The 20,031-nt window shown below is 39.6% G+C and overlaps 1 protein-coding gene across 1 annotated transcript in view; it reads left to right on the top strand.

Moving 5' to 3' along the window:
- The window catches only part of SLC7A11 (solute carrier family 7 member 11), a 254,563-nt gene that overhangs the window by 218,167 nt on the left and 16,365 nt on the right, over nucleotides 1-20,031 (top strand). The window contains exons 10-11 of the mRNA XM_063458437.1: nucleotides 12,168-12,317; nucleotides 18,430-18,607. Coding sequence (XP_063314507.1) covers nucleotides 12,168-12,317; nucleotides 18,430-18,607 — 328 coding nt within the window. The remainder of the gene's footprint in view (nucleotides 1-12,167; nucleotides 12,318-18,429; nucleotides 18,608-20,031) is intronic.

Raw genomic sequence — 20,031 nt, 5'->3', positions numbered from 1 at the left:
CTAGGATCTCTCTAAATCTAAAATACAATTGAGGCCTAATGTAGATCACAAATGTCATGCCTTATTTTCGTAGTGGCACGAGAGACCTAAATTTACTCGAGCACTAAATATATCCAGTCGACAAGTTAATTGAATATGTTATATTCAGTGTTCTCATACACCACTTTTTTCTTAATTGCCGATTACATTACAATCACATTTGTGCTGTTCCTATATTTTATATTTCTGCCTTTGTGTGTAAAAGGCAGCATAATTCCTGGAACTATCTTTATTTGTATATGTATGCATTCATTTATGCAGCTGTTTTTTAATGTGGAGTTGGCAATAATGTACTAAACTTATCGACCCAAATAGAACAGAAAAATACATATTAAGAGCGACCTGAAAAAGAACAAAAAACAAATCACAAAATAATTAAACAGCCAGGAGACGTAAGATTTTTATGAAAATGTTTGCACCTATTTTAACTCAATTTTTATATACATAAGAGACAGAAAAAATAAAAGAAAGTGGATAAGAAAATATCTATTAGAATAAAAAATAGTAAAAATAGCGATATACTATTTACTTTAAATATATATAAACTTGTAAGACGATGATTAATTATTGCAATGAAATTGCTTTGATTTCTTTCATTATTTTATTCTATTTGAAAGCTACGCAGCATCATTCTGTTATGAGTCTCACTGGCAGATCTGTGCATCTGTTGCTGGTATTTAACTCTCTGAGGCAGGAAAGTAAATCACTTTTTATTAGCCTGTTCCCTGGGATTGTATGGATGGAAAGGGACTGATTATTTCAGTCTCTTTCACAGACATGAAGTCTTTCGAAACAGAGGTATGACTAATAAAATCTAAATTTGCTTAATTGGAAGTGAAGTAAAACTCTATCGTCTGAGAATTCACAATGGACTTATCAGGAGCACCACAGTAATGAAGGACAAAAACAAGTATACACATTTATAATGGAAAAAGACTAGTCAGTAAATTGATTCTGTGGTTAAAAGCACGTTTTACAGGAGAGAAAAAAAAAACAGGGAATAAAAAAATACAGTGAGCAATGAAGATAAAATCAAACAGGTGGAGAGATTCACTGCATGTGTTCTATGTTGGAAGAAATAATCTAAAAAATATGTTACCTATAAAAGACTTGAATTTGAAAGAAAAAAAAAATTCCTTGCTTGAACTCAGGGACATGAGTTGATATGGAATGTGCGCAAATGTTGGTAAGTTGATAACCTTGAATGAAATAGATGTAGCAAATGAGTAATTTTATGATCTATTACACATATCACATAATAAGATTGCAAAACCAGAAGTCTGAATGCTCTTCCTCTACCTCTTTTTTTTTTGCCTGTTACGGAGGATATATGAGCACTGACTTTAAGAATCTTTTATTCAATGTACAAATCAGATCAGAAACCCAAACTTGTTCCATCATGGTTATTTAATCCATACATACCCTGTATATTTTAACCGAGATTAAAAGCTATTCTACAAGCCAAAGCAAAAAAATACTCATCGATAGATTGCTGTTCAGGTGCTGAAGAAAATATGCAAATGTGTAAATATAAAACTGTACAGGCATTTACATTCCTCCCTTACATATTTATAATTTACAGAACCATTTAGTGCTAAAACCTTTTCAAAATAATACATCATTGCTATGCAAAGGCGATATTTTTTAGTTCCCCCTGGTCACTAAGGAGTCCCTGCTATTATGTACTAACCCACAACTGCCGTGTGTGGTATGTGTGTATCTGTGACACATTTCTCAATTGCTGCATGAATGGCATTGATCCTTGATAGACTTGTACATTTGGTTTTAAACTAATAAATTCATCTGAATTGTTCCGTATTTCTGAATTGCCATATGGATGTATCACACTAAAACGACAATAAGTCACATTTTCTAAGTCACAAACAACGTGCAAAAAAAAAACACAAGGTGCAATTTACAAATCAGTATTCAAAAGACTTGTGCAAAGTCGAATGCATCCTCCTAGTCAAAAAAAAAAGCAGCATAACCAACATGGCTAAATCTTAATACAATTATATTCTTAAGAACTATCCCCTATACATGGAATTCAAAGACATCAACGCAGAGGGAACACAATGATTCCCAATCCTATAATGTTTCATTGAGTGTAGAAGATTAAATAATTTGTGATTATGATGAAATGCATTCTTAATGATTCTTCTTACTCTCCAGGCACTACACTTGATGTAAATGTCTTGTATTGATGGGTACTGAACATCAATAATCTATTGAGCAGTGTTTACTACTCGTTTAAGAGCCTTCCTGTCAGCTACTAAACAGTTACCATACCATGATAAAATACAGTTTGTTAGAATGCTTTCATTATAAAGTGGTAAAAGTTATCATTATCTGTGGTGATAAACAGGCTGCTCTGTGTTCTTGACTAAAGTAGTGCTCCAAGACAAATCTTCTGAGTTATGCACTCCCAGAAACTTAAAATAGGGACACGTTCTACCTCATCTCCATTTATATGAATAGGAGTGAGTTTGTATCCCTTCTTAGTGCATTAAAAGTCCTCAATGAGTTCATTAGTCTATGGAATATTAAGAACCAAGTTGTTATTAGCGCACCATTCTGATAACTACTGGCTCTCATTCCTATAGACCCTTTCGTCATCACAGAGGATTATAAGGTCAATCACTGTGGTGTCATTAGCATCAATGACGCCAAACACAAAAATAGACAAGATTGATGGTTAGGTGACAGCCACTGAAAAAAAAAAAAATATATATATATATATATATATAATAAGAAATAAACCAGAGGTCAGGTAGACCGAATACTTAAAATACACAACCAAATGCTCAAAAGAACTGAATGCTTAAAATCATGAATATTGACCGAATGTGGTTCAAATTTCATTGTATTCGGTCGACTGATTTCTGACCACAATTAGGTTCATTAAGAGGGTAAATATAAACCTGTCACCTTTCTGTAAAATATGTACACATATGAATATGATGTGTACATTTTTCAAAATAATGATAGGCTCATTTTTTGTGCCCTTTTGGTTTCTCTGAATAGGTTTCGCTGAATCAATATCTGGATATGAGAAACCTCTGCATCAATGAAATTCAGCCAGCTAGCCATTTTTTTCCCTTTTTGCACAAGTACATATAAAAGATTCACCACCATCCGACAGCATTAGATAGGAGAAGATACTATTTATTAGATATCCAGTAAAGTAGTAATGGGGAAGATGGAACCACTGCAAATATCTGCTTGTTCTTTTTGGGTCCACTGTTCATGGCTTCACAATATGTCTGCCTATCTGTCTGCCTATCTATCTATCTAGGCATTGTTTTATAATTAAATTCTGAAATATTTAGTCCCAATCTGTATGTTGGTCTGTCTATGTAGTAGCATGCTGCATTTTCTTTCTTCGTGTTTTTATTGAATATAACCCAAAATTGTTGGTCTCAAAGTTGTGCCTTTAGTATTAAATAAAACATAATTTACATCTCCCTATGCCTGTTATCCTAATGCATATTGCTATATTTGAGCTATAAATAGTATGTTACAGATTGTATGCACAGTATACATACCTAACCCTTGTGGAAGGCTTTGGTTTGCTAAATATTATTTTCCTTGCATAACATTAGATTTCATTTCTGTGAGTGTGTAGTTTGTGTTTCGTTGGCATGCATGCTGTAGTCATTAGGGGTGTAGAGTTAATTTGTATTTCAAGGTTGTTCCAAGTGTTAATAATATTCTGTGTCAGCTTTACAGAAGCATTAGGGAATAGCCAGCATGACAATTATATAACCATTTAATAGCTCATCTTCTGTAAAAAAATATAATGCATGCACTGCTTGAGGAAGGATTAAGAAACATCTGAAGTACATGCTGTCAGGAGACAGGCTAAGCCTATTGAATGTGTAACATATGCTCTGGAAACATATAACAGTTCCTTCAATATGATAATAATATGGTCAAGAGGCATATTTTAACCTTTCACATTTTATTTTAAATGCATTGCATCTGACAATAAAAATCAAACTTTCAGTGCAATAAGGTTGCACTTACTCTCACCAAACTCCCCTTCACCCAGTGCATGGCGAGTTGTGGTTAAGAATACACTAGGTCAGACCAGCACTTCAGATGTTGTGGACTGGTGCCAGACTATTTTGAACCCTTGGCAGAGTTTTAGAAAAACGAAAAGCATAACACTTGAAACTATGATGTCCCCCCCACATCTGCATTAGGCATGTGCATGGGGAAAATTTTCGGTTCGGCATTCCGAAATTCGAGATTTTCGCTATTCGGGACTTCAGCAATTCGGCACTTAAAGACTTCGGAACTTCGGGCAACTTCGGAACTTCGGCACTTCAGCACTTCGGAACTTCGGAACTTCGGCACTTCGACACTTCGGAAATTCGGCAACTTCGGAACTTCGGTACTTCAGCACTTCGGAACTTTGGCACTTCGGCACTTCGACACTTCGGAATATCGGGACCTCGGGACTTCTCTTGCAGCCGCTTGGTAGATAACTCCCTAATTCCCACGGTATTAGAGAGTTATCTACCAAAAGGCTGAAAGACCTAAATTGGTCTTTCAGCCAAATTTACTAATACTAAGTAAAAAATACTTAGTATTAGTAAATGTTGCCCCTACTCGCTATACCGCGAGTAGGGGCATGTCTAGTAAACAGTGAACAGTGAACATTACTTAATCCACCAATCAAAGAGTTATGAGTCAAATTACACAGCATGGGAAAATTCCAAAGAACTTTCCCACGCTGTATAAAATGACACAGAGCACTCTGATTGGTGGATTTCAAACCAACCAATCAGAGTGCTGTGACAGGTAAACTTACCTGTCAGTCTCTTCATTTACCTGTCAGAGCACTCTGATTGGATGGCTTAAACCCACCAATCAGAGTGCTCTGAGCCTAATTTCAGGGCAGGGCAAGGCATTATAAGCCTTCCCCGCCCTGCAGAGCTCAATCTGCGTGGAGCCCTCGCCGGGTGAAGAAGGATTTTTTATTTTTTGAGCTCATTTTTTTTTTTTTTTTTCATAATTGCGTCGGTTATGTTTTTTTATTTGCCCTTTTTTGGGGATGAAAAAATAAGATTTTAGAAGAAAGAAAACATCGAATGGTCATTTTTTTTTTTTTACAGGTACTTAATTGAAGGTTCCCCCCTCATTAGTTTTTAGTGTGAGGGGGGTAGGTAGGGGGATCATTTTTATTGTGGGGGAGGGGGTGACTAGGGGTTTGGGGACCCCTAGTCACTTGGGGGAGGGGACATTTTTTAGGGCCCCCACACACCGCTCAAGGGTGGGGGCCAGGGGGGAGGACCTTAGGTCCCCCTCCTTATTAGTATTTAGGGCCCCCAACCCGCTGCTGACGGGTGGGGGCCAGGGGGGAGGACACTAGGCCCCCTCACTTATTTTACTGTAGGGCCCCCACCCACCGCTCAGGGGTGGGGGCCAGGGGGGAGGACATTAGGTCCCCCCTTATTCCAATTTAGGGCCCCCACCCGCCGTTCAGGGGTGGGGGCCAGGGGGAGGACATTAGGTCCCCCTCTTATTCTAGTTTAGGGCTCCCACCCACCGCTCAGGGGTGGGGGCCAGGGGGAGGACATTTGGTCCCCCCCTTATTCTTATTTAGGGCCCCCACCCACCGCTCAGGGGTGGGGGCCAGGGGGGAGGACATAAGGTCCCCCCCCTTATTCTGATTTAGGGCCCCCACCCACCGCTCAGGGGTGGGGGCCCGGGGGGAGGACAATAGGTTCCCCCCATTATTTTACATTAGGGCCCCCACCCGACGCTCAGGGGTGGGGGCCGGGAGGGCTTATTTTTTTTTTTTGGTTACAGTGAGCAGCCACAGGCTGCTCACTGTTTAATAGACATGCCCCGACTCGCGCTATAGCGAGTAGGGGCATAATTTACTAATACTAAGTAATCTTTTCTTCAGCCTTTTAGTAGATAGCTCCCTAATACCATGGGAATTAGGGAGTTATCTACTTATTCATTCCTGTCATTAAACTGACTGGCCAAGTAACTTACATTTTATATGAATGTATGTTACTTGATTGTTGTAAGTGTTGCAAATGCTTACAGGTGAATCCTGGCTATGTTTGTATACTTTTTATTTAAAATTGTATACAATGTAACATTCTTTTTCTTTCACTAGGTAAGTATATTAGTACTTAGGCAATACTGTGCTTCGGAACTTCGGCATTTAGGCACTTTGACACTTCGGAACTTCGGCAACTTCGGAACTTCGGCACTTCGACACTTCGGCACTTCGGCACTTCGGTAACTTCAGAACTTCGGGACATCGGTAATTTGGCACTTCGGACATTCGGAAGTACCTGAATGTCCGAATTGTCCGAAATTCATCCGAATTCCTATTCGGACCGAAACGAATTGCACATGTCTAGTGTTGGGGCAAGGGTCCATCTGACCACTGATACCTGGTCTGCAAAGCATGGTCAGGGCAGGTATATCACCTACACTGCGCATTGGGTAAACCTGCTGACGGCTGCCAAGCATGGAATGCGTGGCTCTGCAGAGGAGTTGGTGACACCGCCACGACTTGCAGGCAGGCCTGCTGCCACCTCCTCTACTCCTCCTACCACCATCCTCTTCCATTACCTTCTCGGCTGAGTCCTCTTCTGCTGCTGCGTCTTGCTCCACATCAAGAGCACCCCTCCCCAGCTCCCCAGGTACTGTTCCACATCCCGGATACGGCAGTGTCACGCCGTCTTGGGGTTGACTTGCCTGAAAGCAGAGAGTCAAACTGGACAAGCACTCCTGTCCACCCTAAACACACAGGTGGATCAGTGGCTGACTCCGCACCAAATGGAGATCGGCAAAGTGGTTTGTGACAACGGAAGAAATTTGTTGGCGGCATTGAATTTGGGCAAGTTGACACATGTGCCTTGCATGGCACATGTGTGTAATCTGATCGTACAACGCTTTGTGCATAAGTACCCAGGCTTACAGGACGTCCTGAAGCAGGCCAGGAAGGTGTGTGGCCATTTCAGGCATTCCTACACGTCCATGGCGCACTTTTCAGATATCCAGCGGCGAAACAACATGCCAGTGAGGCGCTTGATTTGCGACAGCCCGACACGTTGGAATTCAACACTCCTAATGTTCGACCACCTGCTCCAACAAGAAAAAGCCATTAACGGCTATTTATATGACTGGGGTGCTAGGACAGCCTCCGCGGAGCTGGAAATTTTTTTGCCACGTTACTGGATGCTCATGCGCAATGCCTGTAGGCTCATGCGTCCTTTTGAGGAGGTGACAAACCTAGTCAGTCGCACCGAAGGCACCATCAGCGACATCATACCATTTGTTTTCTTCCTGGAGAGTGCCCTGCGAAGAGTGCTGGATCAGGCCGTAGATGAGCATGAAGTGGAAGAGTTGTGGTCACCATCACCACCAGAAACAGCCTTATCAGCATCGCTTGCGGACCTGCGGCAACGCTGGAAGAGGATTGTGAGGAAGAGGAGTCAGAGGAGGAATGTGGCTTTGAGGAGGAGGAGGAAGACCAACCACAACAGGCATCCCAGGGTGCTCGTTGTCACCTATCTGGTACCCGTGGTGTTGTACGTGGCTGGGGGAAGAACATACCTTCAGTGAGATCACTGAGGACGAGGAACGGGACAAGAGTAGCTCGGAATCCAACCTTGTGCAAATGGGGTCTTTCATGCTGTCGTGCCTGTTGAGGGACCCTCGTATAAAAATGCTGAAGGAGAACGACCTGTACTGGGTGTCCACGCTACAAGACCCCCGGTATAAGCAGAAAGTGCCTGAAATGTAGCCGAATTACCGCAAGTCGGAAAGGATGCAGCAGTTCCAAAATAAATGAAAACGTATGCTTTACACAGCATATAAGGGTGATGTCACAGCACAACGGGAATATAATAGGGGAAGAGGTGAAAGTAATCCTCCTCCTCCCACGACCACGCCGGCAAGGACAGGACGCTTTACAGATGTGTTGTTGATGGAGGACATGCAGAACTTTTTAAGTCCTACGCATCGCCACAGCCCTTCGGGGTCCACCCTCAGAGAACGACTCGACTGACAGGGAGCATACTACCTCGCCTTAACTGCAGATATCGACACTCTGAGGAGCGATTAACCCCTTGACTACTGGGTGTGCAGGCTTGACCTGTGGTCTGAGCTATCCCAATTTGCAATAGAACTTCTGGCCTGCCCCGCTTCAAGTGTCCTGTCAGAAAGGACCTTCAGTGCAGCAGGAGGTATTGTCACTGAAAAGAGAAGTGGCCTAGGTCAAAAAGTTTAGATTACCTCACCTTTATTAAGATGAATGAGGGATGGATCCTGAAGGGACTGACAGTGGGCGAAACATTCGACTAAAAAAGGCCTGATGAGGGGGACTACTTAACACACCACTCCTATCTGGTGGCACATTAGATTACACGCGCAGTGCCCCAAATTTGAAGTAGGAGGACCAACCAAGCATCTTTTTCCATCTCCCGGATCCTAAAATCGATGCCATATACACGTCCCCTGATAGGGGACGTAACAGGGATTAAACTGATAAGAATAGTGCTACTTAACACACCACTCCTATCTGGTGGCACATTAGATTGCACGCGCAGTGCCCCAAATTTGAAGTAGGAGGACCGACCAAGCATCTTTTTCCATCTCCCGGTTCCTAAAATCGATGCCATATACACGTCCCCTGATAGGGGACGTAACAGGGATTAAACTGATAGGAATAGTACTACTTAACACACCTTATAATAACGCAGGGAGAGGCAACGCAGAGAGAGGAGTTTGAAGAAGAGGAGTCAGAGGAGGAAGGTTGCTTTGAGGAGGTGGAAGACCAAACACAGCAGTCGTCCCAAGGGGCTTGTTGTCACCTTTCGGAGACCCTTGGTGTTGTACGTGGCTGGGTGGAGGAAGAGACCTTCAATGACATCAGTGAGGACAAGGAACGGGACATGGCTAGCTTGGTATCCAACCTTGTGCCTGCACATAGACTTTTATGCCCCTGAGTAAGTTCAAGGACGTTTGAACGAAACACGTAGGGCTGCTTTATAGTGTGTAGAGGTTTTTTTATTATTTGTTTATAAGGTTTTTATTTTATTTCCTGGTTCTGCTGATCCTGTGACCAACCCTGTGATCCTGAGACCGGTTGATTTTACATGCCTATTTGCCACTACAACATTGTAAGTGTGCCTTATTATTAAAGTGATTTTTTTTATCAGGACACTGCACTATTATGCCTTTTTGTTCTCTTCTATGTATACCATGATGTTCCATCTATCCTGAGATATCCATCATTTTATAAGATATGCCTACAATCAATTTTGGTTTGTGTGTGTAAATAACTATTTACATTTCCACTCCCCTTCTTGAATTTAACAGTATTATGCTATGTTTTTTTCTGTTATTATTGTATTGTAGATTTATCTTTTTTCCACAAGGAACGGGACATGGCTAGCTTGGTATCCAACCTTGTGCAAATGGGGAGTTTGCAGTTGTGCAAATGGACTGTTTGCGGTTGTTTGCGGTGCGTTAAACGGGGAGTTTGGTCTGTCACTGTGAAGCGGGCATAACCCTTACACTACCTGATCGATACAACATCATACCTGATGTTTAAAAGCACGTTATTCCAAACAATTTAGGAATGTTAGGTGATTTATGCCCTTTATGGATTAAAACCAGACTATGCATCAACTATGTAATTTTCCATGGGAGTTTTGCCATGGATCCCCCTCCGGCATGCCACAGTCCAGGTGTTAGTCCCCTTGAAACAACTTTTCCATCACTATTGTGGCCAGAAAGAGTCCCTGTGGGTTTTAAAATGTGCCTGCTTATTGAAGTCTATGGCGGTTCGCCCGGTTCGCCCGTTCGCGAACATTTGCGGAAGTTCGCGCTCGCCGTTTGCGAACGGAAAATTTTATGTTCCCGACATCACTACAGATAATCAATGCCCCAAAATGCAGAGTTTGTTTGTGAGCAGAATAAGCACTACAAATACCTCCCAACCTGATGACATATTCGACTGCAATGAACAAACAATTTCCTGCTAATCATTTATACCAAATAAAGGATGAATGAGCACTCTGACTAGAATATAACAAACCTCAGTCAACAAATACACATGTGCCCATTTTATCACCTTAAAGCAACATACACAAACTGTGATTTTCCTATGGAACTTAATAAGTTAATTGCACACCTGCAAATTTGCATAATTAGTGCAATTGAATGTCTGTAGCCATCAACCTGTGATATAATTAAAAACCTTGTAAAGACTTCAATTTTCTTTTTGCCGTCCACTTTATAATAGAGGCCTAACAAGCTTGGCATTGTGACATTAACAAATCAAATTTACTGCATTATTTGCAGTAAAATGGTTTGAGACATTTGGTCATAACAATAACTGTTGCACGATACTCAAATATTGTTATTCACCAGTCTTCAACAATGGATTGCAAGATACCCCCTAATTATGAAACAATAAGTGGCTACTCTAAAATGTCCAACATACAGCAAATTGATCTGGACGGTATATGATTTTTAGGCTAATGTGCAAATAAACTACAAGGTAGTCAACATTTTTACTGACCGCTTATATCAATAGGATTTCTTTTATGCTTTATTAACCCCTTAAGGACTGAGGCAGTTGTACAAGTTCATATCAAAACACAACATAAACAAAACCTTGAATTTGTGCTATATGTCTATTCAACCGTAATTCACCTCTTTCATATTAAATGCACCCACACTTATTATATATCATTTTGTTCAGGAGAAACAGGGCTTTCCTGTCACATCAAATAATCATGTAAGAAACATAAGTTATTATGAAAAAAAATATATAAAAAAAAATGTAACAAATTTTATTTTTTTCAGTTCTGCTTGGCATTTTAACTGTGAATGCCATAATACTGTTAGCTGGTACTGCAATATAATACACATATTTGTAATCAGTAATGTCTCACGAGTAAAACAGTACCCCCTTTGTACTACAGGTTTTATGGTGTTTTGGAAAGGTACAAGGTCAAATATAGCACATTACACTTTTCAGTTTATACACATTAAAATTTGCCAGACTGGTTATGTTACCTTTGAGACCGAACGGAAGCCAAGGAATGAAAATTACCCCCATGATAGCATATCATTTGCAAAAGTAGACAACCCAAGGTATTACAAATGGGGTATGTCCAGTCTTTTTTAGTAGCCACTTAGTCAATAGCACTGGCCAAAGTTAGCATTCATATTTCTTTGTGTGAAAAATGAAAAAAAAAAAAATATATATATATATATATATATATATATATATATATAACGCTAACGAAATTACACACACATATATATAATTTGTATTTATTTATTTTCTGTTTTTTTTGCTTATTTATATATTTAATTATTTTATATTATAATTATATATATATATATATATATATATATATACACATAAATATCTATAATATAATATTTTGATATTAATATATATATTAAAGTATACTTAAAGACAGTGGGGGGGGACTGCATGGCATAGTACGCTCGCCGTCCTTATGGGGTTAAATAATATTTTATATATATTATATCCTTGGGAAAAAAAATATTGAGATATAGCTTAAACTACAGCAATTCTGTAAACAGAGAATAAAGTGTGCGGTTTCTTTCGGTTTTATATAACCTATTGTTCAAGTAATTTAGAGTTTTTTTTTTTTTTTTTTTAGCTAGAACAGTATTCATTTCTAGAATTGCATCTTTTGGTGGTATCATAAAGAATACATACAATCCATGTATCTGAAATGGATACACAAGTAATGCCTATGGGAACTACAGCAATGTGTCAAATGACATTTTATGCAACATTCAGTATGTCATGCGGTAGAGTAAATGCCCATTAAACATTTCCATAAATAAACTATTTGCATAGGACTCGTATTTCTTTTTTGACTCTTGAGTTCACATATTTTTATTATCTACAGGCCACTTGGGTATAATAGATTGTTATATAAATTATTACATGAAGCAGTTATATTGCACAAGTGGTTCATCAATACAAGCTTCAACAAAAAGAGTAGTTGCTGTGTCTATTTTAAATGTATCTCACAAAAAGTGCTGGCAGAATTGCTTCTAATTGCATGCACATTGTAAACATACCTTGGCTTTCTTTGCAGCATCCACTGACAATGGTGATGCTATTCACTGGGGATATCTACAGCCTTCTGAATTTCCTCAGTTTCGCTAGGTGGCTTTTCATTGGCCTGGCTGTGGTTGGTCTCATTTATCTCAGATACAAACGACCTGAAATGCATCGTCCTTTCAAGGTACACTCACCTTTGTGTCTGTCTCAAATTAATCTTTATATGCTGGCTGAACCTCACAGTGTCAAAGGATATTGTGGAAAATAGTCTATTGCAAAATAATATACAGTGTGTATAAATCTGCTGAAGAAATATAAAGCTAAAAATGTCTTCTACTATAAGGTAATTGCATTATACTTATAAAAAGTTACTTGCGCATTATCCCAAATATCTATGTACGTTTAAATAACTGGAGGTTTTGTTAGTATCACTCTAATGGCCATTTAAGCAGGGCCGGATTAACATAGGGGCTGATAGAGCTGCAGCTCCAGGCCCAGGCCCAGCCCAATGGAATAGTACACAGTACTCTTAGGGTTGCCAGGTATTTCTCATGTATTTCTTATGGTTGCCAGGTATTTTCTCAGAAGTATTTCTCAGGTATTTGAGGCTGCCTAGCCGGTGCCGGTATTGCCATAATACCGGCAATACAAATGTCTGTCTCTGTATAAACAGATTATTCTGAAATACCAGCGCCAGCCAGTAGGGGTCGCTGTTTGTGTGGAGAGAGGCAGGGATAAGAAGTTACAGCATCTTCCTCCCTGCCTCTCTCTACTCAATGATCCGCAGGGGAGCAGCTCTGCACAGAGTCCAGACAGCAGCTCTGAGCCTGCAAAACATGGGGATGGTGAGAGACTTGAGGATGCTGAGACTTTGGGACACTGGGAAACATAGGGACACAGGGGAACATGGGGACCCTGAGACACTAGGGACACAGTGGCCCCTAGTATCTCAGTGTCCCCATGCCTCCCAGACATTGTCCCTAGTGTCTCAGTGCCCCCATGTCTTCCAGTGTTCCTGGTTTCTCTCAGTGTCCCTGGTATCTCCCAGTGTCTCTGGTGTCTCTCAGTGTCCCTTGTGTCTGTGCCCCTAGTCTCTCAGTGTCCCCATGTATCTAAGTGTCCCCGTGTCCCTCCCATTGTCTCAGTGTCCCCATGTCTCACAGTGTCCCAATGTCTCTAAGTGCCCCCTAGTGTACTAGTGACATCGGGAAACTGGGAGACATGGGGACACAGACTCTAAGGGACACTGGGAGACATGGGGATACAAACACTAGGGGACACTGGGCGACATGGGGACACTGAGACACTAGGGGACACAGAGACATGGAGACACTGGGGGACACAGAGACATGGAGACACTGGGGGACACAGGGAGACATTGGGACACTGGGCGACTTTGAGACTTGGGAGATATGGGGCACTACCAGTGTCCCCATGTCTCCCAGCCACTATCCCTAGTATCTCAGTATCCCCATGTCTCCCAGTGTCCCTGGTGTCTCTCAGTGTCCGTAGTGTGTCAGTGTTTCCTAGTCTCCCAAAGTTCCCTAGTCTCCCAGTGTCTCAGTGTCCCAATGTCTCCCAGTGTCCCCATGTCTACTAGTGTCTCAGTGTCCTCTAGTATAAAAGAAAATCTCAGGCACTCACTGTGATAGATTTAAGCAGGTTTATTGGACAAAGCAACGTTTTGAACAGTACCGAGGTCTTTATCAAGTCTCCAGTGTCCCCTATGTATCAGAGTGTCTCAGTATCCCTGGTTTCTCTCATAATACCCTAGTCTCCCAGTGTCCACATGTCTCACAGTGCCCCCAAGTGTCTCAGTGTCCACTAGTATAAAAAAAAATCTCAGGCACTCACTGTGATAGATTTATGCAGGTTTATTGGACACCGCAACGTTTGTACCCAGGTCTTTATCAAGTCTCCAGTGGCCCCTATATATCACAGTGTCCCCTATGTACCACAGTGTCTCAGTGCCCCATGTTTCCCAGTGTCCCCTCATGTCTCAAAGTCCACCAGTGTCCCCATGTCTCCCAGTGTCCTTAAGAGTCTGTGTCCCCAGGTCTCCCAGTGTTCCCTAGTATCCCAGTGTCCCCATGTCTCCCAGTGTCCCAATGTCTCTCAATGTCACCTAGTGTCTAAGTGACATGGGGACACTGTGAGACATATTGACACAGACACTAAGGGACTGGGAGACATGGGGACACAGACATGCCCCCTTTTTGTGTATGTTCGCCCCTTTTGGCAGAATGCTTATGTGATTTGTGTCAGTGGCCCACCCTTTTACCCCATCCATACACTTCCTGCTTTATTGGACACGTCTGTTAGGGGGTATGGGTTTACTTGAAAGATGAAAGTGTGAAATTAGAATAGGGAATGTGTTTTCTCATAGCTGCACCCTATGAGTTTCCCTCCAGCACCATCTCCATCAGAAACATGACGCTTCAGAGGTAGGTCTATTAGTCAATAAGATTTTGTAATTAGGCCCTTCATAATTGTCAGCACCAGGCCCATTGGGCTCTTAATCTGGCCCTGCATTTAAGTGTAAGTTCACGTGCCACGTCAAGGCAAAAACTCTTAGGTGAATCCGACACTGAGAATTTACCATGCTCGTTTAAGCTGGAAGGCAAAATACCTAATGAGACAGAGAGGGGTATTTTTCTAACGGGGTGGGCAGCTGCACTGTAGCATGTCTGTGTACTACAAAAGCAAATACAAACATGAAGCCTAGTACTCTAACTCTCACTACTCCTGGGAGGACTCACCTAAGACATTATGCCTTGATGTGACAGGGAAGCTTAAAGGGACACTATAGTCACCTGAACAACTTAAGCTTAATGAAGCAGTTTTGGTTTATAGAACATGCCCCTGCAGCCTCACTGCTCAATCCTCTGCCATTTAGGAGTTAAATCCCTTTGTTTATGAACCCTAGTCACACCTCCCTGCATGTGATTTGCAAAGCCTTCTATAAACACTTCCTGTAAAGAGAGCCCTATTTAGGCTTTCTTTATTACAAGTTCTGTTTAATTAAGATTTTCTTATCCCCTGCTATGTTAATAGCTTGCTAGACCCTGCAAGAGCCTCCTGTATGTGATTAAAGTTCAATTTAGAGATACAATTATTTAAGGTAAATTACACCTGTTTGAAAGTGAAACCAGTTTTTTTTTTCATGCAGGCTCTGTCAATCATAGCCAGGGGAGGTGTGGCTAGGGCTGCATAAACAGAAACAAAGTGATTTAACTCCTAAATGACAGTGAATTGAGCAGTGAAATTGCAGGGGAATGATCTATAAACTAGAACTGCTTTATTTAGCTAAAGTAATTTAGGTGACTATAGTGTTCCTTTAAACTTTTAGTTCAATTGGAGCGATACTAACAAAAAAAAAAAAAAGTTATTTAAATGTGCATAGGGATTTGGGGTAGTATGCGGGTAACATTTTGTTTTTGTTTTTTATTGTATGTTTTGGGGCTGCTGTGTACTATGGTCATTGCTGCCACTTGGGAGTAGTGAGAGATTGGGTGAAGGGCTTAATTTTGTATGTTTATAATTGCAAACTTAAACTTGATTTTTTTTTTAAAGTAAAATAGTTTCAAAGTTATTTACATTTTATGTGCTAAGGTGTGCCCTTCAAAATGCAAAAAATTATAATTAAAAAAAAATGGTGGATCCAACCAAATCAAATGAGAATGAAGGAATAAGTTTTATTTATGACGTTTTTATGCATTTATGATTTATTGCTCTTGCTGGGTCATAAAATATTCTTGCACCAAAGTGGTTAAAGCTACTGCATTAGCATACTCTCAGCGTTTTTTTATGTCATGTTTAGATGCTCTCAGTCACTGGTTCAAAACCTTTGTATGAATGATGATACAAAGTGCTAATATTTCACAAACATGTCAAGCCTGATGTCTCTGATCTTTTTAAACCATGTTTATTTATTCCAGAATAAGTTTTTAACTTGGAAGTCATTTTACTCTCTCTTTCCTTTCTTATTATAAATTCACTGAATGACAAACATGGTTGAGCATATATTCCATAAACAGGAGAGGGAGAGAGCGAGAAGGAGGGAATATGTGGGAAATAGGGAAATATGGAGAGATTATTTTAACTGTAATAAGAGTGAGATAATTACAATAGGAGTAACAGTAGGCATTACAGTAGTGTCAAAATCACAAATGTTTGTTATAGAGTAAACATAAAATATTTTGATAGTAATAAGGTGAAGGACACCACACTCTCCTAGTCTCCAGGGTGCAACCAGGCCAGAGGTAGGCCAAACCTCACTTTACAGTTCTTAGTAATAGATGATGGTCCAGGCATTTCATGTGAAACCAAGTTAAAGGAGCATAAAAAGAAAAAGACCCTGTTGGGTTAAAACATTGCTTTTTGTCTGCTCCAATAAATCTGCTTAACTTTCACCTCAAGTGCCTGGACTGTTATTTATTACTCAGAAACCTGAAATATTTTGGTCTTGCTCCCATAATCTTGTATACCAAACTCAATATGAGTGCAATATTATAAATCTGTGGACACAATATGATAGGTTACCTGCACCTTAAAAATTTGAAGTAATCATGTTCAATAATTCCAGAAACATCTGCTCGTGTAGGTAGAGCATAGAAAACCCAGTGGATGGCCAGGTTTCTATACAAACCCAGAAACGATTTACGATAAAGACTGAGCAATGTCCGCATGCCTGTCCCATACAAATGATATCTGCATTACCAAGACAACCTAACAACAACTTCCTAATGTAAAAAGAATACATCCCAGAAAGTATTCTATTAAGAATGGCAAAAATGAGAGCAGCAGATCCTAAAACAAAGATACTAAAAACAAGCACAAAAGTTGAGTATGCAGAGCCTTACCCCATCAAGAGCATAAGTTGCAAACACAGTAAGTGATAATTAACATCAGTCATGTATAGGGAGTAGATACAGACCTATAGGAGTGTTGTCATGTGGACACTAAGCACCAAAGCACAACAATACTCGGCCAATGGTGCCACATAGTATGATTCTAGATGAAAATGCCAGCTAATTATTTATTTATAAAATATTTTACCAGGAAAGATACATTGAGATTTCTCTCGTTTTCAAGTATGTCCTAGAAGCATCTAACATTCGCCATGCATATACTAAATATCAAATCAAAGTAATGCAGAATAATGAGCTGAGTGCCACATAGTAACATGAAAAGTGACGTATAATAAATGGAAAAAAGAAGAAGAAACCAATTGTAAAGAAAAGTACTAAGTTATGGGAAAAGTCTGTCATTCAAGATATAATGGAATGGCCATTTCAGAGTGAATTCACAAAATTTAGAATGGCCCAATATCAAATGGGGTAAAACCAGAGCTATTCCAAATGCAGAATCTGGACATGTTCGTTCTGCTTAACAATGTTGGATTTTGCAAACAAGGATTCAAATGAGCCTTACTATTGAATTGAATTCTGAAGGATTTAGGAAGATGAAGTTAATAACTGGCAAAGTGGCAAGGTGTAAGAGGAGTGAAGGGAAAGGAAAATAAATATAGATGATAATACCAAGGCAACACACAAAAAAAGGCTGGGGCTCATGAGTACACCTTCAATCTGCAGCGAGAGTGACAGAGGAGGATTAGTATTATAAAGTTACATTTTAGAAAAATTGAGCTTTAGAAAACTGAAAACATCCATTTGTAGATAATAGAGAGGCAGCTGGAGACACGTTCAAATTGCATCAGAGAGATATCAGAGAAGCAGAACTATACTTGCGTGTCAGTAGAAAGCAGAAGGGGGGCAATGATGGAGTCTTGAGGGTGTCAGAGACAGGTGGAAACGAGAATGTGTAATCTGGGAATTATACTATTGTGAGAGATAGGTGGAGAACCAGGAAAACAAAGTAAACCATTGCTATAGGGATAAGTAAGCATGATATTAAAAAAAAAACCTGGGCAGGTACCTTTTAAGCTGAAGCACATTGATTTGGGTTATGACTTCAATTTAGGGGAATCTCACACTATTTGGCTGTGAGTACCCTATATCGAGCTGTAAACGGACACTGCCAATGAAACTTGCAATACCCTCATCATGGATATAAATAAGAGTGAACTTCATCAAGTTTAATTCCCTGATTTTTCTAAGCTGGACTTTTTTAAGAGAAAGTCCATATTTTCATTCTTTATCTTTTATCTGATAATTTCTAGCTACTAATACTATTGATTTCACAACATAAAATCCACTATGCACATTTTTATAATTTGAGTGTATGCTTGTGATGTGAATGTTTCTTTTTCTTACTGTAATTATTCTATATTTCAGGTCCCGATATTTATACCTGCACTGTTTTCTTTCACATGTCTGTTCATGGTGGCATTGTCACTTTACTCAGACCCCATCAATACAGGAATTGGTTTTGCCATCACGCTAACTGGAGTACCTGCATACTACCTCTTTATTGTGTGGGATAAGAAACCAAAATGGTTCAGAACAATATCAGGTAACATTTCTAGCTGATTGCAACATAAATATTTAATTTGCCTTTTATATGCTTATCCATCCATTTCATCTATCAATCCATTTCACCCATCCACTCATCCATCCCATACATCTTATCAGTTATGCTACTCATTTTTATTATGTTTTTTTTTTGTTCCATTGTTTACACTCTCTTCCCCCACTATGAGCCTATACATTTCAGCAGATGAGAACATTTGTACTTACTCTCTTAAGGCCCTTTTTTTGTGTATATTTTATTTTTTTCCTTATACATCAATTTGTATATGTATAATCAATTGTTCATGCTTGCTATTATCAATCTCCGTGAAACATTCATATATCATGCACTACGTTCAAAACACAACAGTTACAAGACTTCTTGCAGATATGCATGCTTGGTGGACAGATAGTACAAAAGGCAGGATAGCATGGAAAGAGTGAGCAAAATATATGAAAGAAAATGTGGAATAAGAAAGTCTCCAAAAAAGTTTAACTGGGTACTTCATTTTGCTCTATTGAAGAGGTTAATAAGAGGATATTTTACCAACATAATTTGCAGCTCTGCAGTTGGTGGTTAAAACACTAATACATGCTGACAAAGAATATACACACAAGAAACAAGAGGTGTTGAGGGACCTGTTTAATTAATATTCAAGTGATATAAAGGAAGTATGGAATATTCATGTAGAACATAGAAGTGCAAGGTATCCAGAATTCTCCATTCACATATTTTATTATGATTGACTTTTTCAGCAGCTTTAATACCTTTGGAACCATTCTGTTTTATTTGGAGTTTAATGACAAAATATTTTAAAAAGGTTGTGCAGGACACAGTATTAAGTTAATTTACAAATAAGCACGGATCTTACTAAATCAATAAATGAAGCAGCATGAATAAGCTGAGAGGTCTCCTCGATTATCACCAGCATAATTAAATGGCATAGCACCAAGTGGCAAATTAACAAAGCAAAGTCCGTTATCGAATAGATAGAGTAATACATACAATTAGTTGATCAGTTGCCTAAAAGAGGTGAAGTAACTTATTTATCATTAGTGTAACCATGCCATGCTAAATACAAAAAACTGATTAACTCATTGCTCTTTAAGATGCTGTACAAATAGCGCTGTATGTAATGTAGACTATTTTTTAGCATAGACTGTAAACCTTGTTTGCATAGAAATCATTTCTTGTAATTCAATTAAGTACAGTCGTGTGGCTGAATATGTTATATAAAATGACTGTGGAGATTTACCATGGCAAATATAGGTGCTATTCTTGAGCAAAGTATTAAATAGGGTCCACTCACAATGGACAACATTAGAATGGCTGGGATTTATGAAGGCAGAATAAGTGTTATTTGAGGTTCAGAGTGCTAAATGTTGAGATACATTATATTGTTCTTCATGTTACCTATTGCACTATTT

The sequence above is a fragment of the Pelobates fuscus genome, chromosome 6, assembly GCF_036172605.1.
Source record: "Pelobates fuscus isolate aPelFus1 chromosome 6, aPelFus1.pri, whole genome shotgun sequence".
Lineage (NCBI taxonomy): Eukaryota > Metazoa > Chordata > Amphibia > Anura > Pelobatidae > Pelobates > Pelobates fuscus.
This window is presented reverse-complemented; position numbering and strand designations above follow the sequence as displayed.